Source organism: Alosa pseudoharengus, unplaced genomic scaffold (assembly GCF_046254945.1).
Source record: "Alosa pseudoharengus isolate Yale_2024_CS ecotype anadromous, Long Island Sound unplaced genomic scaffold, YU_APseudo_1.1 YU_APseudo_1.1_scf_10, whole genome shotgun sequence".
Classification (NCBI taxonomy): Eukaryota; Metazoa; Chordata; class Actinopteri; order Clupeiformes; family Clupeidae; genus Alosa; species Alosa pseudoharengus.
In genome coordinates, this window is record NW_027468565.1 from 20,871,812 (window position 1) to 20,898,345 (window position 26,534).

At 42.5% G+C, this 26,534-nt stretch overlaps 3 protein-coding genes and 1 long non-coding RNA gene across 6 annotated transcripts in view; 1 reads left to right on the forward strand and 3 right to left on the reverse strand.

The window, feature by feature from the left end:
- Positions 1 to 3,372, reverse strand: part of nlrc5 (NLR family, CARD domain containing 5) — a 34,642-nt gene extending 31,270 nt beyond the window's left edge. The window contains exons 1-3 of one of the 3 annotated variants that reach the window (XM_076267325.1): positions 3,297 to 3,372; positions 3,135 to 3,163; positions 2,057 to 2,402 (exon numbers count right to left, since the gene is read on the reverse strand). In XM_076267325.1, coding sequence (XP_076123440.1) covers positions 2,057 to 2,368 — 312 coding nt within the window. In that variant the 5' untranslated portion in view covers positions 2,369 to 2,402; positions 3,135 to 3,163; positions 3,297 to 3,372. Of the gene's footprint in view, positions 1 to 2,056; positions 2,481 to 3,134; positions 3,206 to 3,296 lie in introns of those variants that run through there. The other 2 variants (XM_076267335.1, XM_076267316.1) reach the window with 2 other exon arrangements.
- Positions 3,373 to 4,213: 841 nt separating this feature from the next.
- Positions 4,214 to 7,839, forward strand: LOC143103630 (uncharacterized). The gene is made up of 3 exons (XR_012982927.1): positions 4,214 to 4,298; positions 6,633 to 6,792; positions 7,115 to 7,839. It is a non-coding gene; the product is annotated as an uncharacterized LOC143103630 (long non-coding RNA).
- Positions 7,840 to 7,937: 98 nt separating this feature from the next.
- cetp (cholesteryl ester transfer protein, plasma) lies at positions 7,938 to 14,182 on the reverse strand. The gene is made up of 16 exons (XM_076267358.1): positions 14,029 to 14,182; positions 13,561 to 13,675; positions 13,267 to 13,398; positions 12,846 to 12,916; positions 12,300 to 12,387; positions 11,924 to 11,993; positions 11,536 to 11,596; positions 11,333 to 11,424; positions 10,919 to 11,098; positions 10,543 to 10,593; positions 9,747 to 9,902; positions 9,392 to 9,459; positions 8,725 to 8,767; positions 8,560 to 8,629; positions 8,373 to 8,458; positions 7,938 to 8,265 (listed from the first exon to the last, which is right to left on the reverse strand). Exons 1-16 carry the CDS (start codon positions 14,153 to 14,155, stop codon positions 8,188 to 8,190), a joined length of 1,488 nt encoding a protein of 495 aa, XP_076123473.1. The 5' UTR covers positions 14,156 to 14,182; the 3' UTR covers positions 7,938 to 8,187.
- Positions 14,183 to 15,910: 1,728 nt separating this feature from the next.
- Positions 15,911 to 26,416, reverse strand: herpud1 (homocysteine-inducible, endoplasmic reticulum stress-inducible, ubiquitin-like domain member 1). Its single transcript, XM_076267371.1, has 8 exons — positions 25,989 to 26,416; positions 25,447 to 25,524; positions 24,798 to 24,875; positions 23,145 to 23,293; positions 22,367 to 22,477; positions 21,156 to 21,518; positions 18,394 to 18,514; positions 15,911 to 17,765 (listed from the first exon to the last, which is right to left on the reverse strand). Exons 1-8 carry the CDS (start codon positions 26,148 to 26,150, stop codon positions 17,562 to 17,564), a joined length of 1,266 nt encoding a protein of 421 aa, XP_076123486.1. The 5' UTR covers positions 26,151 to 26,416; the 3' UTR covers positions 15,911 to 17,561.
- Between the last annotated feature and the right edge of the window lie 118 nt (positions 26,417 to 26,534).

A 26,534-nucleotide genomic window follows, 5' to 3' on the forward strand; every position in this document is an offset into this window, starting at 1 on the left:
AACGACAATCTGGAGACGGCGCTTTTGTCTTCAGCAACAGATTAAGGTTGACAAGAGGTTGCGATATGGTGAAGGACAGGTCGTGTTGCGCTATGAAAGAACATGCATAGCCTACTTTCTAAACGTAAAAACGGTCAGCCATAGATAAACGTAGCCTATCTGTCGTGGTGGCTAGTTGCACCAGGTAGGGAAGATGTCCTGAAGTGCACGAACGTTAACCTTATGGCGGTCTTCTGATTGGTGGCGTGCTAAAACGTTTTCCTATTGCATCCATAAACTTTCATTTCTTTACACCATGGCTTGTTAGTTCTCCTCCGTTTCCAACAGCTGCCCATCTCCATTTATTTTTTAACTTTTGACACCTGCCTTCCTTTAGCAACAACGCATCCATGACAGCTAGTGGCCTTGCCAAATAGACGCACACAAATCATGACGCTAATATGCGAGGTTCTGGTAGGCCTACTGGTTATGGTTTTGTGCTATAAATTAATAATAATTTATAGCAACGTTTTAAGTTGACTATTTTAATTGCATGATTATTTTTTGTCAACATACACTCACAACCTACTGTCGTTAAAAGTGAGGCCTAAGCAAAATAGGCTACAAGGCTGTCTGCGTCACAAACACGACTGACCCCCTTACTCGACAGCTCGCGATGATGACAATATTATTATTATTTTACGTTAACACGCTCAGACAAAACCTTCCGTCGCAAATTGTGAAAAACATTGTTGTCATAATAGACGGGATAATAAATTGCATAGGCTACGGTTTATATTGCGTCGCTTTACACATAATGTTAGTTGCATTGATTAAAAACTGTAACAATAGTAGCCTACATCGGGTGGCATAGCAGGCTATCTGTTCAAGTCATAGGTGACACCCAAAATGAATGAGTTCGCGATAGTAAGAAATTGTCTACATTAATGCACGGAAAAAACACAGCCTACGCTTCTTCTCATATCCAAAAAAGTTAAACGGATTGGCCAACCTCATCAGCTGTCTCGATTGTGTCACTATAATCCAACTTTTAGACCGTTATAGTCCTCCATACGTGTTCTTTTTTTTAAGCAAACGCTCAAGACAAGTGTGTAGCTACAACATAAACCAAGCGAAACTCATGGCTGACGTAGGCCTTGAGCGGTCACTGATTGAGACACAGAAAGTTCTCAAGAACACTATTAGGTCTTAAACATTTACCTAATATTTGTAGTTGCCTTAAAAAAGTAAAAGCAAAGGTGACAGCCCCCCCCCCCCCTCCTATTTTTTTTCTCATCGGATCTGCATCGATCTCAAATATGACATTTCTAAAATCAAATTGACGGAAATCCGTCCTACGACGGAGAACTTTAATCCTTGAACATCACCTTCAAACATAACAAAAACGAGTATTACAGGGGGGGTTTTGGCATGATTCTTCAAGCATCAAGCCAAACACTGAAAAGTATTCAATATAATTGCCCAGTTCTTATAAATAGAAATTAGCTAAATGCCAACAGTTTATTTTCAGTTTACTTTGGTTTCATTTTCACTTCATTGCCTCAGTTGAGAATACTGCGTCATTGTTCCTTGTTTATTTCAGAATACTGGCACAATTACTCAATTACAAAACGTGCTTAAATGATGAAAACACGGAAATAAAAGTGCATGAGATGTTTTCAACATGCCTGCTACAGAATCCCCAAGCTATCTTCTTTTTCTGGTAATTTCCTTATTTATTTACACATTGCACAGCCATGGAGACAGTGGACAAAGCATTTCACTATACTTTATAATTGTATGTGACTAATACATTTGAATTGAAAATTGAATTGATATCTCCTGAAAGACATAACATGCTGCATTATGTATGGAACTAGGCTACAGCTAAACTTTTACAAGAAAATAGCCAGAGATCCCCTTTGGAGACTCACTCAACAGAGAGAGACCAAAAAGAACGTGTTTGCTAGTATGCATTTTTTGACAGAGGTATGGTATGTTACAATTCAAAACAAATTAATTCAGTCTGACTTCAGTATTCCAGATATCAACATCATCAGCATGGCGGAGGCACAGTACCTGTCACAAATCCCGAGACTGACATAAGCTGTGACTCCAGGAACATGGGCATGTCCTCGCAGCACATGCAGACAATCTCGAGGAACCGTCCACACTCCACCGGCCCCACATTGTGGAAGTGGTCGACCAGCCAGGCGGCCTTGTCCCGGGGACTGGTCAGCTGCAACAGCTGGTCTCGCACGCTGCCCTCCACTTGGTTCTGGAGCTGGTCAAGCACGTGCGGCCTCTGAGCGCTGATGACCTCCACCAGGTTCAGACTCTGCTGCTCAAGCACGGAGAGTACGCCATCCTCCGAGTCTGTGTTCTCCATTGTGACCCATTTGCCCCCAATAGCTCTGGGCCTCCTTCACAGTGCCAGGTGACAGACACAGCAACACTCAACTCAGTTCAACACCTTACATCTCCCTGCAAACATGTTAACACTGCATAGCATATGTTTGTAAGACTCACAAAACGCTTCAGCAGTTTTTTCCTCTGAATAACTCACATTGGTGAAAGAGTAACTTTTTTCCGTTTTGAAGTTACGTTTGACTTGTGCCAATACATCATTAGACAACACGTGCATTCGAAGCTACCAAAAGCTAAAGTCTGGCAACCAAATTGCTTAACGGTTGCAGGCACCGCAGCATAAAAACGAACAGTTAAATAACAATTTAGGACTAGGCCTACTCGAAATATTTAAAATGCTAAAAAAAACATTTCAATAGCAGACCATTACAACTAATGTGACGGCTACCCATCAAATTCATAACTTGGACCAACTTGATGGCAGAAAGAAAGAAAGCGCTTCTTTTCCCCAAGGATGGTAAACGTCTATATTAGGCTTCATTTCATGTAAACTGGAAGCTAACTCTGTAGACTTCACAACTTGAACACAAACGTCCTGACCTGAAACCCCGAGTCAAAAAACCGTTGGTGATGATGCGAATATCGTCTGCCTCTGCCATAATAGAGCGGTTATTTTGAATGGTTGACACCAAGTCTGAACTCTGCACATGTCTGCAATCGGCAATTTCACAAACACAAAATAGTAGCGTAAGTCTAAGATAATAGACTAATAAATGACAAAAACTCACCAGAGTCGAGCATAACGTCGCGCAGTAGCCTAGGCCAAAAGAGAAAACGAAAGTAAGACACATAGGGTAGCCTACAATAAGGTTTCGATTTCATCTGCTGTGTAACTTGATTAGGCTACAGGCTATATTCTGAAAACTGCGTAGATGAATAATGCAAATTACAAGCTGATATTCTCATGCGAGGACGTGTATGTAGGGTGGCCATACATCCGGATTTAGGCCGGACAGTTCGGAATTTAAACGCCCTGTCTGGCGTCTGGCGCAGCCTCAAGCAGGACACTCATTTGTTCTCCTTTTTGGAGTTGCGCTGGGCTTCTAGAATCTTTGCTCGGACGCAGAGCGTTTCCAACGCGGCGACTGCTGGTCAAATTATGCCCGGTGCTTCTGTCACTCGTCTGATAAGTTGCGCAATTTATGAAGGAACCACGGACAGAAAAAGAAAACAAACGTTTTCCCAATCAGGAGGAAATATAACCCAGATAGCAAAATCAGCCAGATAGCGGACCGCTGGTAGGCTATGCCGCTTATCTTATCTTAGCTTATTAACTTATCATGAAAAGTTTATAAAATGATATATAGCCTACTGAGTATAACTGAACAAATGAAAGATTTTAGACCAATAGTGGCAAAATATTGGGCACTTTGACCGCCAGAGAACGAGCAAAATGCCAGTGGACCGCATGCCCCCAATAGACCGACAGTGGTCCGCCAGCCTTGTTATCTGGGAAGTTGATCAGTTTGCATCAGCGTGTGTTGCTGAACTAGCCTAGTGAATACCCTGATGTAGAGCTAAAGATGTTTGCTGCCCCAACCGGACGGGACCCGACAGATAGCAAATCATTTTGGCTTTGTTTTGGTCTCATTTGGCCTCTTTGGGCTTGTTTTGGCACAGGAAAAGCTCCCTCTAAGTCTTTTGGGCGACCTGTGGCTTAATTATGATTTGCCATAATACATAAAGGGTGCCGTGCAATTTTGGTTTAGTTATGGCCTATGTCTGGTTAACCAGCTTAAAAGTTGATGAGCGGGACTGCATCGCATGACTTACGGGCGCACTTTGGCATCTCTCTGGCTTGCCAAAAGGCTGTGCAAACGCCGGGAATTTTGAACATTCCATGCCCAGAAGAGCCCCCAGTCTCACATCAGTTTGCCGACAGACAACGTAAGGTAAGTCGCGTTTATTCTCATTTTAAAAAGACATTGTCATTGCTAACATCAAGTTACTCAGAATATTCGTTTATGTTATAAACGCCAGTCATGCCCTCCACACCGTTACATGTAAATAGCCCGTATGCCATATAATTCAGTGAGCCGATCATTGGCTACCTTTAGCTCTATAGCCTATAAAACTGCATTTAACGTGCATGAAGGCATTTTAGATGTGAAGTATGGCAGGCTAAATGTATGTACGTTACCTTCGAAAACATCGAGAAATGCAAACGGGATCTGCTAGCAAGTTGTAGGGAATGAACATAGACAATAGGCTAGTAGACATAAACAGTAGGCTATACGATATTTAGGGGCAGGACTATCATAGGCTACCTGATACAGTTTTTATCAGTCGCTTTGGTGCTTTTCTCACATCACTTAATATTTGCACAGCAGTTAGTGCATTTCTCAAAACAATTAGTGCAAACTGCAAAACCTAGTGGATGACCTGCAAAGACACGTCACTTGCTCAAAATGGATAGTCCATACCTCAAAAGCAAGTATTTATGTCAATGAAACTGTCAGTGTCTTCAAAATGAGTAGTCTTGACACCATCGTTTATGAACAAGATAGTCAAATGGCTTTGTCATGTTTTCATTATGACAGTTCTCTCAGTGTTTTCCAATGCAAAAAAAGGTCAGAACTCGGTGACACTACCTGAACATGCTCAAGACAGCACTATACAGTAGGCCTACTTGTATAGCCATTTAAGAACTACAGTAAAGTTACACATTACGGGAGTGAGTGAGAACTGCAAGACACTGAATACGTACATTTTTACTGTATGCTCTTTGCAATTCTACAGCATTGTGACAGAATGTGATAACTATAGTTCATCAATTTTGTATGTAATGACTCAAGCAATAATGAAGACTATTAGTTTTATTGGGAACGACTATTCAGCATCCTTAAGTATAGTTCATTTTGACTGACATGACATAAGCAAATGATAATGCTAAAAAACAGCAGAGAATTGTATGAAAGCAACTGATACATGTCCAAAAGCATTTGCAATTTGTTCAGAGGAAGGAGAAATTGCACAAATTACTAAATGTTGTGGAGGTTGAACTAATAGTTATGAGAATTTTCATTCTGATCTGAAAAATGCACTCAAGCGACTGAGAAAAACTGTAAACCGTTGGCCCAACTTGCTGCTAACTCCTGGTTGATTGAAGGATCGTGCTTTTTAAGCAGTCCACCAGTGTCTGTAAAGCCACCATACATTGCAGCGAACTACTTCACGAACTCACATTTTGATGACAGCCCTACGCTCCGTTGTAGGCGTGTTTTCAACCTTTGCTATTTTGTGGTTGAATCATAGATAGAAAGATAGACAGACAGACAGACAGACAGACAGATAGATAGATAGATAGATAGATAGATAGATAGATAGATAATTGATTCCCAAGGGGAAATTCCATTCTGATATTCTTGTACTGTTAGGAATATCAGTAGGCTATGATTTATTCAGATGTCTAGTGCAATAAAATTAAGGATAGGCCTATCAATTAGGTTAAGGTTGTGCAAATTAGCAATAAATAGCACAGTAAATCACACTAAAGAGTGCAAACCAGCGATTAACATTGCGTATGCTATCGTAAACAATTGTATACACTTAAACTAGCCCAAGTATTTAAAGCAGGTTGAGCACAGCCAACTGGGTTCCACAACAAGCTATTTTACCAAAGAAATAAACCAAACAAACAAAATAAAACACACACACACACTCACACACAAAAATAGGGCTGGCCCTAGCACAGCACTCACAGGAAATTACCCAGTCACACTCAGTTTCAAAAGTTGAAGTCTAGTCTCCCCTGCCTAAATAGTCTTGGTCAGCAGTAAGTAGACACCACCAGCTCAGGATTGCACTTCGCCCATAGACCACCAGAATTGCACAAAATTATTGCACTCGCCCTTATAGGAGTGAATCACTCAATGTTTTATAAATAAGTACAACTATTGCACTTGCCCATATAACCTAATGTCATTAAGTTTATTCACAAATATTACACAAGCCCATTTTTAAAATATGTAGAACTATTGCACTTGCCCATATAATTTAGTAACCTGATGTCATTATTCTTAAACACAGTCCTACTTCCTACAGGCTACAGATAGATATGTACATACACACATACATGCATTTAGGATTATTTAAAACTGCCTTTTAATGCTTAATGTTTTGTTTTTCAGCTCTTCTGCGTGATCTGTTGGTAAACCAACAAATTCTGCTGGACCAGCAGAAGACCTGTTTATTTTGAGTAAATAATACCACTGGTTCTTTTATAGGTCATCACTCTTGGATTGGCAGGGGGAGTGGATGTGAAGGACAGTGTCTGGCGCATACTGAAGCAGGCCATTAGGAACAATCTGGCCAAGAAAATGTCATGGCGGGGATTGAACGGGAAAATCCCGTTTGAGAAATTACATCTCAAATCAGTTGTTATGGGTAAGCATTTAAACTGTTCATCACTGTTCACAAATATCCTGTTCTCGGCTCTGACATTTTTTTCCCCAAAGGCTCCTGTAGCTATAGGGATATCAGGCTGAAACCATCGTTCAACTGTCAGCCAATTCTTAGTAGAATTTAACTGAACTCAAAGCATCTTTGCAATGTGGAAGACAACAGAACCTATCTTCCAGATGATTAGTTTGTTTGACAATGCTTACAGTTTGCATAGTGAAGAAGATTGTAGCATACATGATTGCTGTTTAGAATCTGTTAAATCACTGACACTGAAAACTTGTTTTGTGTATGTTCTCATTTACAGATGCAGTGAGGAGAAATCCATCCTGCTTATCTGCTACAAACAAAGAAATTGAGGAGGCTGTGAAGTTCAGGTAGGAGGGCCCCTTATAGCAGAGTTTTGCTTAGGGCCCCATGGAGGTCTGAACAGGCACTGGTTGTAACAAAGCTCCGCTTTAACCTGCGAGCTGACCCTAGAGGTGTTGTCCTCTGAGCTGCTGCAGAGGGTGAAGGTGGAGTTTGCTGAGACTAAATTAAAGAAGAGGATACTGAGGACAGGATTAAAAATGCTGCACACACACAGACACCAAGATGAAGACACTGCATCTGCATTATCACTGCATTATTTTTATGTGAATTTACTTTGCACATTTTCAGTCCAGAAATGTAAGGCAAGGCAGGTTCATCTGGTCAGTTTTTGAAACAGACACCCCAATGTATTGCATAAATACAAATACTGTGAACAAACACTTTTAGCCTCTCCAGGAATATTTTTCCTCTTCTGTTACACATACATCATGATATATCGTATCAAATTGTCTTGCAATGAATAGAGTATGTCAGAATCACTGTATCATGATTGGCCTGACGGCCAATTTTCAAAACCCAATGTGGCTCTTGAGCCAAAAAGTTTGCCTGCCCCTGCCCTAAGGAGACATGCGCAAATAAAAACGTAAAGTTTAGTTTAGTTTCATGTGCTCACACGAAACTTTTATGTGCTCACACGAAACGGTCATGTGCTCACACGTGCACACGATACTTCGCATACTATTTGTTGACTGCACTTTTAAGTCATGACGTTGCAAAAATGTCCAATATTGACCGTATAAATAGACAAGACACTAATATTTCTGTTAACAATATATACAACTTTAATTATAACTTAAGCTTTATACATGATTAATAAATGGGATGGTACACATGCTTTGTGTGTGTGTGTGTGTGTGTGTGTGTGTGTGTGTGCTAAGTAAACAGCTTTGCAAAAGAAGATAATAAGCAACACTTCTCAGAGGGAAACAAAGGTGAAATTATTTTAGTTAATTCAAAAATATGACAAAATTCCTCCCAAAAAAGTCAATTCACAGTTACACAGTCATGTTACACTAGTGTTTTCTTTAGAAACTCAACAAGTAGATGATGAGGAAATCCAAATCCCATCCGGACGACCACATACCCCTGCAACAACAGAGTAAAAATATTAGGCCTACATATGATTCGTTTATTTACATTTCTTTGATTGAGGTTGAGCTAGCTAGAGAGAACGAGAAAGAGAGACCTCTTACATTTTGTGTCACCACCTCAGGATTGATGATGTCAAACAAATTCAGTCCCTGCATGTCCATCAAAGCTGTCAAGCCTGGCTCTAGGTCTGAAATGAGATAGAATGGTAAAATGTTCAACAGAGATACAACACACACACACACACACACACACACATACACACACACACACACACACACAAAGACTTACATGATGTGACTTTGGGTATCCCAATCTTTTCTACAGCTTCAGTTAAGTAATTCACCAGGGCATCTTCCAGCTTGTAAATTCGCAGATAAAAAACATTCAGATAAGACTGCACAATATCACTGCATGAATATGTTTGCAAGGTATACATTGTCCGGTTTTACCTACCGCAATGGTATCTTGGTTTTGAAGAATCTTATCTATGGAAATTCTTAAAGAGAAATGAAAGAATTAATCAGAGGCTGCTAAACCTATTTCAACATGTGTTACCCATGCCAATGCCAAAAAAAAAGGCTTCAAATGTTTTACTGCTTTGACTTAAAGTGTAACCTGCTGTATCATCTGGTTTGGCAATGCCACAGAAAGACAGCCACCCCTGCCAGTAATCTACTTGGCATCACACTAACTACATAGAAATCATTTACAAAGATAGACTGATGAAAAAGGCAAAGAACATTGTATGTGACTACACACCCTCTTGCCTCACCATTTAAATTGTTGCCATCAGGCAATGTGTTTGACTCCCTCTTCTGGCCAAAGTTTCATTTGTTCTACAAGCTATAAAGACTTTAGTGCAAATAAGTCAATTGTCCAGCTGGCCTGGTCATGCCCATGGTGCATGGTGTGGGTATATGTGGGTGGGAAGAATGTCATCTGTATGACCCTGGTGTGATTACAGTACATGTTTGATGTCTGTGTCTCTGCGATGAAGTGCCTTGTGATAAAAACCCAATTTCCCCATGGGGACAATAAAGCTGTCATGATATTCAGTCCTCAAGTCAGGTGCACTGACACAACATGCAACACATTCTAACACAAAACACACTTCACTTACTTAACAGGCGTAGCCTTCAGAATGAGTTTCTTGTCTGCGTAAGATGTCTGCACACTAACCTCCACCTCCTGAAACAAGAGTTCACATTATATTTGTTTCACATTGTGGTTAAAAGCAAAACCTTAAACAAGAATAAAAGCAGAGGTGATTAGCAGCATGTTAGCATTAGCATTCTATATACTGTTCCCTCATACTGCAGCTGTGTTGTGCTGTGATGCACTGGGATGTGATGTGTTGTGCTGGTCATGCAGTGTGGTCATACAGTGTATCTGAGTAACCAATTAGGTCCATGCAGCTATGAGCATTGTTATAGGTAGGCTGATAAGATGAAGTGACAAAGCTTGGTTTTGCTGACCGTCTCAAAGTATAATGAGGGGATGTCGGCGCTGTGGACGCCAGGGGACAGCTCTACAGCAGCGACCGCCTTCACGTGCGTTTCGTCGGGAACGTTCCACAGCTGAGGCACGCTTACACTCCAGGCGGTCAACACAGCAGCCTCCGAGGCAAGGATCTGACAAACAAAGACGCCATTTCAGGGCCGCATTGGGACAGCTAGCCTGAGACTACAGGTACTACAATGGCTGTGTGTGTGTGGAGGCGAGTGTGTGTGTGTGTGTGTGTGTGTGTGTATGTTTCAGAGAGAGTGTGTGTGTGTTTGTGTGTGGCAGAGAAAGAGAGAGAGAGAAATTGTGTGTGTTTGGGGGGGAGGGGCAGAGACACACCCATTCATAAAAGTCTGTTATTTTAGGGCCTCTGGGCCTTTTGTTGAAGAGTAAACCAAACTACAGTGTTTACTAGAGTTTACATATGAAGACACACAGACTAGGGTGAAAATATGAAGACACACAGACTAGGGTGTAAACATGAAGACACACTGGCTAGGGTGTAAACATGAAGACACACAGACTAGGGTGTAAACATGAAGACACAGACCAGGGTGTAAATATGAAGACACACTGGCTAGGGTGTAAACATGAGGACACACTGGCTAGGGTGTAAACATGAAGACACACAGACTAGGGTGTAAATATGAAGACACACAGACTAGGGTGTAAACATGAAGACACACAGACTAGGGTGTACATATGAAGACACTGAATAGGGAATGTGGAAACACTGACACGTGTTCAGTGCTGCAGATACTATCATACCTGCTTGATGGAGGCTGGCATTTCTGTAGATAGGTCTGTCTTGAAGAGGTTCTGCAGTGAATCAGAGATTTGTTCCTCACTTGTAGTCACAAAGTACTGTGCATTGTACAGTCCTCATTTCCATCTCACTTCTTTATCTGTCCTACACTGCCCCCTACTAGCTAACAAAAATATTACAAGCAAGGCTATTAGGCCTACAACCTGAGTTCATTTACAAAAAACCTTGAAGTTCCCCTTGCATGATCAATACTTTACAAAGCATACATTGGTAAGCACAGTAGGGCCACTACCACACCTTTCTCATAATGTAGTCGGCTTAGCCTTGATAAACAGTAAACTAATCTCTTGTTGATCCATCTAACCCGAAGGTGCGCACCATGAGTTCAGCTCCACTAATGTTCCTGATGAAGCGTCCGTCGTGGTGAGCAGCAGCTATTAGTGGGTTAAAGACGCCATCAGATAACCAGAAGTACAGCATGTGGTCCTCGGTCAGCTGAGACGGGTGGAAGACCGAGCCATTGATGACAGCTTTCGTGCCATTATAGATGGTCAGACCCTGATTGAAAATACAAGCACCAACAAATAAGCTCAAGTCTGAAAGGAAAGCACATATTTATTTATTCATTCATGCATGCATTTAGTTGACATTTTTATCCAAAGCGATTTACAAAGACAAATTCCAGGGACAGTTCCCCAGACATTTATTCAGGCCTATATATGTCCTTATAATCTTGAACTGAAATGCAAGCCTTCACAAAATAAAACTTAATTTCCATCTTGTGTCCACCACCTTGTGATAAGACTCCACGTAGTTAGAGGTGATGACTGGCGCTGAGGTCACTCCGATGTCGATTGTGATGTTGCCATCACTGAGAAACTGTTCTGTGGATAACCATATGCAAACATCATTAAAAACACAATATAGATGAGACCAAGCAAAGCACCATGTACACATTTTCATGCATGAGTCAGTTTAACTCATACAGCCAGTACCTGCTTGGTTCTGTATGAAGTCTGCCAGAATGTTGGCTACATTGTTGATCTCCTTGCAAATCTGTAGTTAGGCAAAGAAACTGAATTAATGTCAATGATTTACTGTTTGAGTGAAGCACTTATAGATGTGGCTTCTTTGATGTGGCTATATTACTGACACTTCATAATTTATCATTTATTTCATGTTATTCTTTAGGATATTTACTGCCATAATGTATGATACATTTAATAACTAACAACTCCGTGAAAAATACATACTTCACACTGTTACAGGCATTTCTTACTACCCTCCACATGTTATTTTTAAGATAAACAGCAGGGGGCAGAGATGAGCAATTAATGCTTCTGAGGAAGACATCTTTGAGTACAGGTCTGCCTCTGCACCTACCTGGCCTTTAATGACCAGTTTCACCGTGAAGGTGATGAAATCTGTGAAGACTCGTTTCAACCAGCCAGGTCTACAGTAACGACATCAATCAAGCACAAGCAAGCACAAGTCAAGGATAGTTACAATCAACTGCACTTTGTGGGCTTATATACAGTACATTTATTGTGTAAACATACCCAGCTGTTTGTATGCAATAACATATATTAACATATATGCATAAGAGATATTTAAGCCTAAGATATTGATTTCACTATGCCACATTACAATACACTCTTCACTATACAGCATTGCCTCTGTATCACTGTCATGGCGTGGTGATATGTAAAACATGCACCCCACCCCGTGGTTTTCATGCTGCCAGCAAAGCAAAGCTTACTCTCTATCTCCCTGCAGAATCAGCTTGAGTTTGTGGAATGTGAGGAAGCAGTCGGAGGTGTCTGCAGCCACCTTCCCAGCTCCGCAGTCTGACAGGAGAGAGAGAGAGAGAGGAGAGGTGTTACAGCATTTACTGTCATGGCACACCAAGGAAATGCATTGCAATTGTAGAAAACAACTGAACATTTTAAACTATTCTCAGAAATACAAAACAATTCACAAGTCACACTGAGAATGTGCAAAACCTCACACAGGAACAAAGAAGCATTGTAGGATAGCAGAATATATCAAACCATACTCAGATAAACAAGGGTATTGTAGAATAATCAACTGTATAAAACCATACACAGACATAAAACAAAATGGTGGAATGGTAGAATGTATTTAGATTCAGATGTTGATAATCTTATGTTTCAAAGGGATCTTATACACTAATCAAACCAATATCTTACGCCTGCAGAAAGTCACTTTCCACGAAAGCGTCTGATGAGTAAACTGAGGAAATCCAAATGTCAGGAAGTGAAGAAACAAAAGGAAGGCTACTCACAAAGCTTTGGGTTGACACCAAGGTCAATTTGAGATTCAATCTCAAAGTCAACAGTCTGTGACACCCTAATCCTGTAAAACATGAGAAGGGAGAAAACTAAATGACACATAATACCTCAGATTATGACAAGTTACACACTGGTCCTGCTTTGCTCACAGGTCCTAAAATACACGTATTTAAAATAGAAATAGGATTTGTGAGGTAAAATATCACAATGACTATATGTTCATGTACAGCATATAGTCAATGAGGCCTTAAGTTTTTAAGAGTGTATTGCCTCCTCTTCTTATAGGAATAATGGCATGGCATTCAGAGTAGGTCCCTTCTAGTCCTGTCTGTGCCAGAGAATGTAATCTCTGAAGGCTGCTCCTCATTTAGTCTCTGTGACCCAAATGCACTCAGCCCTCAGTAGGCTACTCACAGCCAGCTCCCGTAGGCATATTTGAGAGTCCCCTTGAACACTGCAGACACGTTCGAGATGAGGAAGCCAATCCCTTCCCCAGCACGCAGTTCCACCTCACTGTGACCGATTGACAGGTTGTGGATCTCCAGACTACAGTGAAGGGGAGAGATTTTAAAAACAAGCAGGTCATAGTAAGGAGGAGATGGCATCAGCAGACATTAAGACAAATGCTCCAAGAGCATATGGAACCAAATAAAAGACACATTAGCAGAGCTACTGTGAACCACTACTGAACCACAGCACCACACTCACTTGTGAAGTCCGTAGGACACTTTCCCAAACACCATCATGCTCTTCTGCCCCTCTATGCTGGGGTATTTTGCATGTTGGAAAGCAGCCTCGATCACACGCGTGGTTTTCTCATTCACTATGGCCATCAAAGAAGATTCCATCCACTGATTAGTAGGCCATACACATTACCAGAAGTCAGTATTCATTATCAGTGAGAATCATGCAGTAGAGTATCCTACACAAAGTCTATGAAGGCTATCAAGAGTCTATTTGAGACAGCAACATAATTCTAAAGAATCACATGTTATATTCTCATATATGTCTGAAATATGACTCATTTTACATTTATCAGTTATAATTCACAGCCACAAACAGTATCAATAACACACACACATCACAATGAATGATAGCAGCAGAGTGGAAAGAGTAGTTTGCTGTTATCCTGTAAAGTATGTGCCTGCCTGCATGAGGGGAGAGGGTTTCACTCACAGACCAGCGCGGCGGGATAGGTGAGCCTGCAAACGGCTCCTGTGAACCTATACGCCTCCTCAGGATCCAGACACGCCTGACCCAGAGCCACCAGAGAGAGCAGTGGGAGCAACAGCGGCAGTGACATCACACCCAACTTCAGCACGACACCACAACTACTACACTGCACTACACTACACTACACTACACCAGAGCCAGTCTCTGTCTGTCTCTGTCTCTCTTTCTCTCTCTTTCCACAAACGCTTGGATGAGACAGAGGTTTGCTTTGCCTCTTCTCAGACTTCTAGCACTGACCACTGCATGGAGAGGGTAGAGAGAACCAGAGAGCGGAGAGGAGATGAGGGGGAGGGGGCTAGTGGGTCCCAGGGGGTTCCTTGCAGAAGGGTTTGGATTGGGCTGAGGAGGCTGGACATACCAGGAACTTCTAAAGTTTGAATCCATGCTGGGGGATTGTTTGCTTTTCTTTTGTTTTGGACCAGCTTGCCTATGGTATGTGCAGAGGTGGTGGGGTTACTTTGGGGCAATAAACTCTAGGACAGACCAATGGCCGTGTGCCTATATGGTGCAGGAGGTACGTCCTTATCCTCCCTCTGCTCACAAACATCTGAGGAACACTGGTGCTTTTATTTTCTGTATATCTCTTCATATTCTCTTAAAGTTCAACAGACTACTTGTATGCACTTCCCACCTATTTTGATGCCAGGTGCAGGACAAAAATGTCCACACACACTGGAATAACTCCCAATATTTGACTGGACTATGAAAATGGCCCAACAGGGTCTTCTTCAGGCCGTTGGATCAAAACATTGCCGTTTTTTGAAGAAGACCCATTTGGGTTGAAACATTGCCATTTTTTTAGTCCAATAAAGTGATTCCAGTGTGCAGCAATTCATTCTTCTTTTCTTCACATTTTTTTGTCCATAATGATTGCTTTGTCTGTGACCCATCTTAATTAGTTCGTCATTTCAATGTTGATTATCAACAGTACCACCAGCATAAGCAATTTGTGTTGATATATATATATATATATATATATATATATATAAACAGTACCACCAGCAACAGGCCTTTCATCTTCAGCTCATGCATCTCTTTACACCTCCACTAGCAATGGCGCTTTCCCCCAGACAGACCCCTGGTGTTTTTTATTCCTCCAATTCATGACAACTTGTGTTTCAAGCCCCTGTCACTGTGCCAGCAAACTGTGTGTGACAGGTGAAACATGAAAGAACTGAACCTGAACAACTCCACAATAACCTAAATTATAACTCTGCCCGTTCTCTTCCAACACATTGGCAAGCCTTGAGTCTTGCACCATGAACCATCTCAGTGGAAAACAAAAACTCTAGAAAAAAACCCTTTTGCTTTAGAGATAGACAGCTAAGTTGTTTGGATACTAACCAAACAGTCACCTTAAGCGTTAAACTGGTGCCATGTTTGCCAACCTTTCGGACAGTTGAGCTGGTGAGTCCTTTGTCTTTGCTTCTTGTTTTCCTAACTTTAGGGAGTTGGTTGCAGTGTGGAGTTGGATGGGTCCTGAGGGAGATGTTTTGGCCGGCACGGGATGACTTTTGCCCTGCTGTAACCCATGCATTTCTAGCAGAGGTCAATGAACTCTTTACGAGGAGACTAAACCGATCTTGTGGAAGAATGCAGAGCTCATCCCTAGACACAGCACAGGAAATGTGCAATTGAATAACATGTTTTCTTTCACAACATCACAAAAACACAGGACACAAAAACAATTGAGGTGAATAGAACTAACCTAGAGAATCCAATGGAGGCTCTTCAAAATTATGTGATATGGTATCAAGTTCAAATTTGTGTATCAAATCAGACACTGGAATTTAAAATGAGCTACAGAGAGAGGGAGACTGAAGAATAAGTGTTTGTTAATTACTTTAATCCTGTACAGAAATAGATACACTTCCATTACATTCACAGCAAAACGGTTATTTTTCATTAACATAAAAAGGTTTCCATTATAAATACAGTGGCTGATAAAGACCTCCACTGAATGTCTGGAGTAGAGATCATGTCAAACATAGTATCAGTCAAGCTGGTGTCTTCTGCATTCTCCCATGTTTACTCAGAAAAGAAAACAAAGTGCCATTGTGCCCTAAGAAGAGAACAACAGACAGATACAGTCCAAGTCCCTCCTAGTACAGGTATTAAACCCTCCTAGTACAGGTATTAAACCCTCCTAAACTCCTAGTATAGGTATTAAACCCTCCTAGTACAGGTATTAAACCCTCCTAGTACAGGTATTAAACCCTCCTAGTATAGGTATTAAACCCTCCTAGTACAGGTATTAAACCCTCCTAGTACAGGTATTAAACCCTCCTAGTACAGGTATTAAACCCTCCTAAACTCCTAGTATAGGTATTAAACCCTCCTAGTACAGGTATTAAACCCTCCTAGTACAGGTATTAAACCCTCCTAGTACAGGTATTAAACCCTCCTAAACTCCTAGTATAGGTATTAAACCCTCCTAGTACAGGTATTAAACCCTCCTAAACTCCTAGTATAGGTATTAAACCCTCCTAGTACAGGTATTAAACCCTCCTAAACTCCTAGTACAGGTATTAAACCCTCCTAGTACAGGTATTAAACCCTCCTAGTACAGGTATTAAACCCTCCTAAACTCCTAGTACAGGTATTAAACTTCGCCTTTGTAAACAATAAATTAGTTTTTCTGTTTTGTATTGTATTGTTTGTATGCCCTTTTAACATGGTTTAACACGGTCTGACGTTTCCATTTTACAACAACTAAAAAACAAACATGAACATATGTTAAAATGTAAGTAAGCTGAACATTTCAAGCAGGATGCAAATACTGAGCTGCATCCTTCGGCTTTCAGAGAACCCAATCAATACACTCGCTTTGGACTTTCCTAAAGATAGACAGAAAACTGAAGGGGGAGATTGAATTGATAGTAGTCATTCTGTCAATGTCCTTACAAGTTGTGAGGAATCTGAAGCAGGCGAGATCTGATCTGCACTTCAGTACAACCTTGGATAGCTACAGCTTAGAGGCCTCCCACAAAATGAAACTCCGTTGACAAGAGGCTTGCATAAGACAACTTCTAAATTCAATACCAGCTTAGCTCCACACATCCAAACTTTGGAGGTTATCTAAAGTGCTGTGGCTACTCTATACAGACGTATTTACATGTTTACAGTTTATGTACAGTTTGGCAAAATGAGTAGGAAGAACTTGGAATATCTTTGAACCTCAGGTTTTTTGTTAGTTTAGGTTTTTGGTCACGAAACCGAAACGAAAAGTCTTCAAAGTGCGCCATCAGGAAAATACATCATCATCATCAATGAGCACAGAGAGAATATGAGGTCTTGTCTCAACCCCCCCCAAAAAACGCCCTCATATTCAGGAATGTGGTGAGAACCTGACACAAGCATCATGCGACATATCAAGCACCACCGACACCCCGATAGCGCTTTCTTCTGTGGCCCATCTTGAGTTGTCCAGTCCGTATGTCCGACAGGAGGGGGTGAAGGGGAAGGGCCTATTGCCCTCAGTTTGCCACCCCTTGGGGCACCTCTGGGATGAGCGAGGCAAAGAAAGCCTTGAAGAAGAGCCAGGCAGTCCAGACGACGGACACACGGTGTGGGGGCACCAGGACTGGGGTGAGGGGGTGAGGAGCTTCCCCCTCTGGGCCTACAGCTGCTGCTGCTGCTGCTGCCACCTCCGGACCCTCTCCTGCAGGTGGGGCTTCCGCCTGTGGGTAACATACAATGACACACATTAACAAACATGACTTAGCAGGATTGTAATCCTTTTTCCGTGCCAGCTGTGCTGTTGCACGGTTCTTGCATGCCTTGTCAGTGGTTAGACTGCTAGTTTACAACCAAAACTCTTACTGCTGTTTTAATGACCTAAAGACACATAAGGTCAAATGGGGCCAGCAAAGGTAATAGCATTTCCCACACCATGCCTTGCATAGGCTACAGATAACACACAGTACAAGTCTTGGGATCCAGAGCTGGAGCACATATCTTTTTGAAGTTTAGTATCACCTCTACTTTAAAACAAGTTCTACCTCTCTACCTTATTTAGCTACATTCAATTAATGGTCATCTTTAACTTCTCACAAACAATTTTACAGTAGATGCCATAGGCACCATCTTATTAGGGCCACCGTGTTCTGAGACCCGAGTTTACTTTGAAACTGCATTTCCTGTTCGGGAGACAGATGGCTGAAAAAAAACACTTCCTGCTTGGAGCAGGTGTCTGGGGATGGGGGTGGGGGAGAAAACAGGCCAAACCGCTCCTGATGCAAATAAACAAAACCTCAGAGTTCTTTATTTTGTGTTGCTGTTGTTGTTGTTGTTGTTGCTGCTGCTTACCGGCTCATCGCGCTGATTCTGGTTGTTCAGGTTTTGCTGGTTCTGGATGACCTCTGGAGCGGGCTCATTCGGAGCCCTGACCACGGGCCTCCGGCGAAAGGGGAACCAGCCAGCAGTGTGTCTGAAAGGAGAAATGAAAGAATGATAAACATCAGCCACTTGCAGAGCAGAAAAGAGCAAATGCCGGCCTAGAAAAGCAGACAGCCTCCATTCCAACCACGCAATCAAAATCATTCGCTCCACTCTACAATCTGAACACTTGGCTGCACACATTTTTTACAAGGTGATAAAACTAATTACTAAAATAATCTGCCCCAGTGGATCCATAGACACAAACCTGAAATTGTGAACGTTTCATTATAATATTCATCCATTTGTTCATATGCACTGAAAGCTTTTGTTACAATAGCAGTGTCAAAGGCTTACTTGACCCATCATAGATGACGGAAATGGAAAAAATGGGGGTAGGCAGAGTCCTATGTCAAAGACCAGAGAGGTATTTCATGAAAGCAGAATTAACAGAACCACACCTTTTGATATCTACCAATGAAGTAAAGTTTTTCTTTTTTGAATAGGGAAACGCAGCTGTTTCTGTAAAACAGCAAGAGTAGGCGTGGTTGACCAACTGAATGCAAATTTATGTGTGCATGACTCCTTCCTTATATAGGCACGGGACTGCAGACTGTAGTAACACAGAGTATGACTGCGTATGACTTTATATTGTCTTAATAACTAAATGAATTGATAACCTTTGAAACATTGCCCTCCATTTCCAATCAACTACTGCAGTAGGCTATTCATGAAATGTCTTTTCAACAGAAGCAAGCAAGCAACTATGTTGATATTTATAAAATAGCTAGGCTATCACAATAAAATGATGCAGACTATCTGTGGTGCTTTGCGAGCAAGTAAATTTAGCAAATAGTATACATACATGGAATAAGGTTATTTAAAAAACACATCAAGGTCTGTTCGGAGTGACAGCTGGCTGAACCAATAAGACAACATAATTAACATTATGGGCGGGACCAGGCTAGCTGCACAGAATAAATCCGCATGGTAACGTATGTACCATCTCTTCTGTCAAACCAAGTCGAGGCTAAATTCAGCCAGGATAAGCAAACAAGGCAGGACAGAGCTGGGAAACATGGAGGCTGTGCTACATGCAGGGGGGATATGATAACCTCACCAGGTCAACTCCAAATACTATCAAAGACTGGCAATAATCATCAGAGTGTGGAACTTGAAGCAAAGCCAGTGTGTTGCCAACCACTGAGAGTGTAAGCATGTGTGTTTTTAGGTGTGTGTGTGTGTGTGTGTGTGTGTGTGTGTGTATGTGTGTGTGTGTGTGTGTGTGTGTGTGTGTGTGTGTGTGTATGTGTGTGTGTGTGTGTGTGTGTGCGTGTGTGTGTGTGTGTGTGTGTGTGTGTGTGTGTGTGTGTGTGTGTGTGTGTATGTGTGTATGTGTGTGTGTGTGTATGTGTGTGTGTGTATGTGTGTGTGTGTGTGTGTGTGTGTGTATGTGTGTGTGTGTGTGTGTGTGTGTGTGTGTGTGTGTGTGTGTGCACTGCCACGTCAGCACGGATTCATTTATCGTTAAACACTGAAGTCCTTGAGCTGACATCCAGGCCTAATCTTTGCTGTGCAGCTGTGGAGTTTGGAGAAGAGTCCCAGGCCACTCGCTCTCATCCACCGGGAGACGCTAAAGCTCCCGCATTCAAAAGCAGCCTCTCTGTGTGTGCGCGTGTGTGTGTGTGTGTGTGTGTGTGTGTGTGTGTGTGTGCGCGCGCATGAGAGAGTCTATGTGTGTGTACACGAGTGAATCTGTGTGTATGTGTGGCTACAGACACGTTGGTGTGTGTGTGTGTGTGTGTGTGTGTGTGTGTGTGTGTGTACTCAAGCAAGTCTGTGTGTGCGAGTGCGTACCACAGTAACCGCAGTTCATGTCACGCTGTTTCTCTTTCACTAACCCATGCCCCCCTCCCCTCATTTCCCTCTCTCCTCCTCTCATCCCTCCTTCCCTCCATCCCCCATCATTTCTCTTATCCCCCCCCCCTCCCTCCACCTCGTTTCCCCCTTCAGAGCGCTGAGGGCCAGAGAGCTGAGTCTAACGAAGTTGCGTAACTGTGGGAAGTTTGTGACTGCGCCAGACTGGACAGAGGACATGACCTGCGTGAGCCTCCTCACCTGGTTACTGCACACGGTAACAGTAACGGCAGAGATAAGGGGCCTTTGCACTGGAACAGCGCTGCAAGTGTTACAGAGATGGCTCGAAAGTGATTACTCTCGTCCAGCAATGCAGCCACAGTAGCATTAGTGACATTAGTGGGTTGCGAGCTGTTGTATAGTACAATGTTGTATAATTAATATAGCAATGGCCATTAAAACATGGACTGAAATAGTAGAATTTCTGCAATAGGAGTAACAGGATTGGTGATAATGCCCCACGAGAAGCAGGCTGGTACTAGTAATAGTTGCCTGTGAGAGTAATGTTACTTCTCAGTGATACAGACACTTACAGGTACATTAGCAGGTACATAAATTCAACTATTTCCATCTATGTTTCTATAGCCATTGCTGTTAATGTGATATTACAGCTACCAACCCATTCATGTTAACAACGCTATAGTGATTGCATTGCCAGACAAAAAGAATGTTGTGGAAACTGTTGTTGATACCATCTCTCACACCCTTGTAGTGCTGTTAAAAGTAGCGCAATTGGAATAAGAGAAAGGTGACTGCTCAGTGCTGAAGATACTCACAGGTACATGAGGAGCAGGCTGCTCATGACGAGAATGAAGCGACTGAGGCTGGAGTAGAAGTAGACAATGCTGAGGAACACGCCGAGACGGGCGGCCGTGTACACCCAGTCCAGCCAATCACGGTCCATCTCCTCCTCGTCCTCCATCACGGGTCCACCCTGCGCGTTCATGCGCAGGTTCTGATTGGCTCCCTCCGGGTTGATGAATGCGGGATCTGCGGCGTTCTGATTGGCTGGTAAGTTGTCGATGGGTGCTTGATTGGGCAGCCCAGCGGGGACTGCGGCTTGGTGGGGTGCGACGGGCAGGGAGGTGGCCACGGTGGGGGCCAGGGGCGTAGTGGAGGCAGCGGCCAGGGCAGCTTGGCTGGACGACAGAAAACACCACGGATTAGCAGAGCACAGACAGCACATGAAGTCTCATTTCAGTTGAATTCCGAATACTATTAATAGAACATCTAAAGCAATCCATTGGGCACAAGGGCTACATACTACAGCAGATGAACTAATAGCACATCTACATGGTATGTTTAGGCCTAATAAATCCAGGCAAGCTATATAACAAGCATTTTTGTAGAAACTACTGTGACTGTGAAGCATAGAAAAGAGACTAATTACTGCCTTTAGTACTATCAGACATTGTGCATGCCAATCCTGACATTTACTGCAGTGCATGTAGAATAGTAAGTCTCAATACCTCATACTAGGCTGGTGTTTACTAGAACATGTAGTACTGTCATTTATCAATGTGTTAGCCTTAGCGATGACTAATACTAAACTGGTACTTACCAGTATATGTCGTACTGCTGCTATTAACTAATAGTAATCTCATAATTACAAGTGCATGTAGTACTACTGATCTTAATGCATACTAAACTGGTACTAACTTGTGCATAGTACTTACCAGTGCATGTAGTACTGTTTATGCAATATCATATGATACTCACTAGTGCATGTAGTACTGTTTATGCAATATCATATGATACTCACTAGTGCATGTACTGTAGTGCTGTTTATGCAATATCATATGGTACTCACTAGTGCATGTAGTGCTGTTTATGCAATATCATATGGTACTCACTAGTGCATGTAGTGCTGTTTATGCAATATCATATGATACTCAGTAGTGCATGTACTGTAGTGCTGTTTATGCAATATCATATGGTACTCACTAGTGCATGTAGTGCTGTTTATGCAATATCATATGGTACTCACTAGTGCATGTAGTACTGTCGGGCATACATGTGCTGCAGCCAGAGCAGCTGTTGGGGGCTGTAGAGTGAGTAGGTGGGGAAAGCGGGGTGCGCCATCGCTGCCGCACCAGCCCTGAGGAGACAAGAGACAGAGAACCTCGGTCACCATGACAACCTCGCTCCAGACACCAGACTGCCAGCCAGCTATACGACCATGCGACACCGCCGCCTGATAATATTCACAGGGCTGGCTGAGAAACATGACCAGACAGTGTATGTTTCTGAGTGGCATCTATCTAAACATCTCTCTCTCTCTCTCTCTCTCTCTCTCTCTCTGTCTCTGTCTCTGTCTCTCTGTCTCTCTGTCTCTCTCTGTCTCTCTCTGTCTCTCTCTGTCTCTCTCTGTCTCTCTCTGTCTCTCTCTGTCTCTCTCTCTCTCGGCTTGCAGAAACCAGAGAGATATCATTAGCAAGTGATCTGCCCACGTATGACAGTATCTGATACAAACAGATGGCGGCGTAGGCTCACGTCAGCAAATCACACATCAAAACTTGAAGACTGCTGGCTTCTTTGTTTGCAAAGTTGCACGCGTGACACAAAGCAGACATTTAGCAGCATAAAACAAAGTTTTATAATTGAGGGAGCTCCAGAAGGGGCTCTCGGGTTGTAAGAAATATAATAAGCGCAGAGCCATAAAAGACAGCATGGCTCTGGCTATATGGGGCAGATAAGAACCACACGGGAGAGACAGAGACCAGGAAGTGATGTGCAGCCTGCGCCGGTGAACCCTGATGACTCACGTGGCTGTGGGTGGCGTCCAGGATGGCGCGGGGTGCCCGCGGTGTCTCAGGGCGCCAGGCGAGGGCATCTGCGGAGCGTGTGCAGACAGAGGAGGGGTCGAGGCTTCACCTGCTGCAGATGAGGGTGGGGTTGATTCCTCTGTTCTGACCTGAAAGAAAAGAGACAGAAAGAGAGAGAGAGAGAGAAGAGAAAGAGGGAGAGAGAGAGAGAGAGTTATAAGAAGAAAAGGATAGTGGATGCTCTTAGGAAAAACAGATCACTTTTCTGGGCCATCAGCACTTTATGCATGAAGGTGGCTTTGAATGTGATATCTTATCCTACACTCTACAAAAAAAAAAGAGGCTGTGCTGAAAATGGTTCCGCCCGAACCCAGCAATTTGTGCTCTCAGGGACGAGACCCGAGACATGTGTTCGTTGTTGCGGACAAAGACAGTGTGGCACAGACTCTGACTGGCGCACACGTTCCAGCTGTGGAGTCATGCAGGCCTGTGAGATGCTGGACTCCTGGGGGAGTATAATGAGGGAAGGCACACAGCTGTGTCTCTGTCACCCACTGAGTTACACCGAGTTAGCTCGGTGATCTCCAGGGATGTGCGCGCACACACACACACAAACACAACTGTGCACAATTTCACACACACACACACACACACACACACACAATTTCACAGATGGAAACTGCAAGAATATTTCTCATCCCAGAACTTGGGCTGAGGGCTAATAGGAAAACACCCAGAAGAAGGGGAGAAACTATGATGTCATAAGTGTGACTTAGGCCCAATCCTAATACCTCGTGGAATCATTACATGATTATGCTACATTTATTTTCATCAAACATCACTTCATATCTCATGGCTTTACCACTAGTGAAGACGAAATCACATTTATTTTCATCAAACATCACTTCATATCTCATGGCTTTACCACTAGTGAAGACGAAATCACATTTATTTTCATCAAACATCACTTCATATCTCATGACTTTACCACTAGTGAAGACGAGCATAGCAGAAACATTAGCAAACACTGCTGCATGTTACTATTATGCCATTCTACCACACCTGACGAAGACCTGAGTGGTTGAAATGTTGTGTATAACCTACCATTAAACTGGGATGCGGATATCTTTTCTTTTGTTTTACTCGGTATTTCTAGTATCCAGCACCTGTAGAATCGTTATAGATGTGCATACACCTCTACACTTTATGATATACTACCTTCACATAAGTACAGACTTGTCGGCCATACTTACACAGCAAGAACACCCGCTATGCCTCAGCAGTCATGCTAGAACACATCCTCTTACTGAAGGCTTACTGTTGCATGTCTCCTGCTTTTATCTTTCCAATCAACTGTATTCTCTACATCTCTGAGCAGTATACATTATGTATTACTAGGGCAGAGCATACTATAAACATATAACATATAAAGTACTGCTGTCTCATTCTGCTATTTTACATTTTAGCATTATTTCAACTGACTTGTAGAAAGCCTTGACACTTTTAAAAATGTAAGAAAATACAAATTTTCTTGCTTCATAAAGTGACTTTGGTTATGAATTTGTTTTGTTCTCCAGAAAGGAGGACAGCTTGACTGGAAAACTACAGTTCCCAGAGACTAGAACTGGGAGAAAAGGTTTAGGTGTGCTGTACCTTGGGCCTGGCTCCTTGCTCAACGTTGACCTGGGGTTTGAAAGCACACACCAGGTGGATGATGGGCATGAGGTCTCCCTGAGAGTTAGACAAACAACAGGGTTACAACAAACAGAAGTCCATACACTGCACTTAGTAAAGGCTGTTCACGAACATCAGTATCTGTATATATTCTGTCACTTCACTTTTAGTTTTTTTACACATAGTAGCTTAATCTGACTATGCAAGCCTAGTAGTATTATGGCCAAAAGGTTGAGCTGAGGGTTTTAACACTGACTCATGTTACTCTGCGCCATGTTTCCACATGCTGATAAGAGACAGGCATACCTGTACTCTGGGCACAACGTCACAGCTGCTACTGAACTGGCAGTCATTTAGAAACATGCAACCAACCTTCCCTAGAACACATCACAATGGCTGTGAGAGAATGAGTTTCTGTGTTCTCTGAACACTGTAACAGCCTGACCTTGGCTCTGCTTACAAGGGCTTTGTGCACGTTGGTAATTGGAGCCTACACTCTGTCCTATGTTGCTACACCAAATGTGGACTATCCACCGTTTGTAAACAATGCTTGTTCAATATTCTTTGAGCTCGTGTGGTAAATGGCATGTTTTATATCTCCTAGTAGCTAGTGCATATATATATATACCTGTCTGAAAGCGTCTCTGACGGGCAGGTTGTCTGGAAGCAGCTTGCCAGAGTAAATAAGTCGCTGGTCTTTCTCCGCCTGGACAAACGAAAAAGATGAGATTACAAATGACACAGCTTGCGATCACACGCCTTACTCAAACATCCATTACGTTATACTTTATCCAAAGGACGACTCACACTCATCATTGAGACATATTGTTAGGCTAACGTTAAGGTTTCATTGAAATATTCGTCCACAATTTCACATCCTAGGTTTAGTCATAACAACTGCCACACTTCCACATTTTTCTACCAACAGTGTTCGACAAAGGGCAAGGGTCGATTGTTTTACATGCTGTTAACTTAGCTATCGCTAAGCACACTTAACGACCATAGCTTTGTTGTTTTGACTATTTCCCAAGACAAACATATCAAGTTGAATGTCACTGCTGACGTTTTAAGTCAGTTCTACAGTTTAAGAGCCAACATTATTTAGCTAGCTTTAGCATTTCGCTGGCTAGTTGCTAGGACGAGACAAAACATTCCATCAGTGTCACTTACTGGACAGGAGGGGTAAACCTGTGACAAATGCCTCTTCAAATCCAACACCTTCCAGTTTAAATCCACTCCTTCGATTATTTGGTCTCCACACTCTTGCCTAGGAGTTTTAACAACCAACTTCATGGTGTCTGGGTCAGGCGAAGAACTTTCGTTATCGCTCATGTCGTCTCTATATATCAACAACGCTAAGCAGTGCTTTTTTGAGTTAGCTAACTGGCTAAAAACAAGTAGCTAACGTTACAACAAAGAATACAAAATTAGAGCGTTCCGTTGTATGATTAACCTATCATACCTGTCAAAAACACCGCTACGCTACTAACTCTTACTAAATAGGTAATAAAGACAGCAGAGAGAAGTTGAAGTTTCGAGCAGCGGATTGAGGAAATATAACTAGCAGGGTGTGTTGTTTCCAAACACGCGGTGGCCGATTGCTATTGGCTAAACGAATCTGGAGTTCAGACGTGGAGTCTGTCAGAGAACCATTGTGTTGCACGCATGCTCAGCACACGCTTTCCAGGCAAATCACCTTTGGGTTGCATCAGTCTT

Bases quoted from the DNA above. Each gene is read 5' to 3' on its own strand.
- cetp (XM_076267358.1), bottom strand. From the start codon at position 14,155: ATGTCACTGCCGCTGTTGCTCCCACTGCTCTCTCTGGTGGCTCTGGGT. The intron at 12,917-13,266 runs GTGAGTAGCCTA...CATGTTTTACAG, and splicing joins TATGCCTACGGGAGCTGGCT to GATTAGGGTGTCACAGACTG. The intron at 12,388-12,845 runs GTGAGTAGCCTT...CTCTCCTGTCAG, and splicing joins TGGTGTCAACCCAAAGCTTT to ACTGCGGAGCTGGGAAGGTG.
- herpud1 (XM_076267371.1), bottom strand. From the start codon at position 26,150: ATGAGCGATAACGAAAGTTCTTCGCCTGACCCAGACACCATGAAGTTG. The intron at 22,478-23,144 runs GTGAGTCATCAG...TTGTCTCCTCAG, and splicing joins TGGACGCCACCCACAGCCAC to GGCTGGTGCGGCAGCGATGG. The intron at 17,766-18,393 runs GTAAGCAGCAGC...TGTTACCCACAG, and splicing joins AGAATCAGCGCGATGAGCCG to GCGGAAGCCCCACCTGCAGG.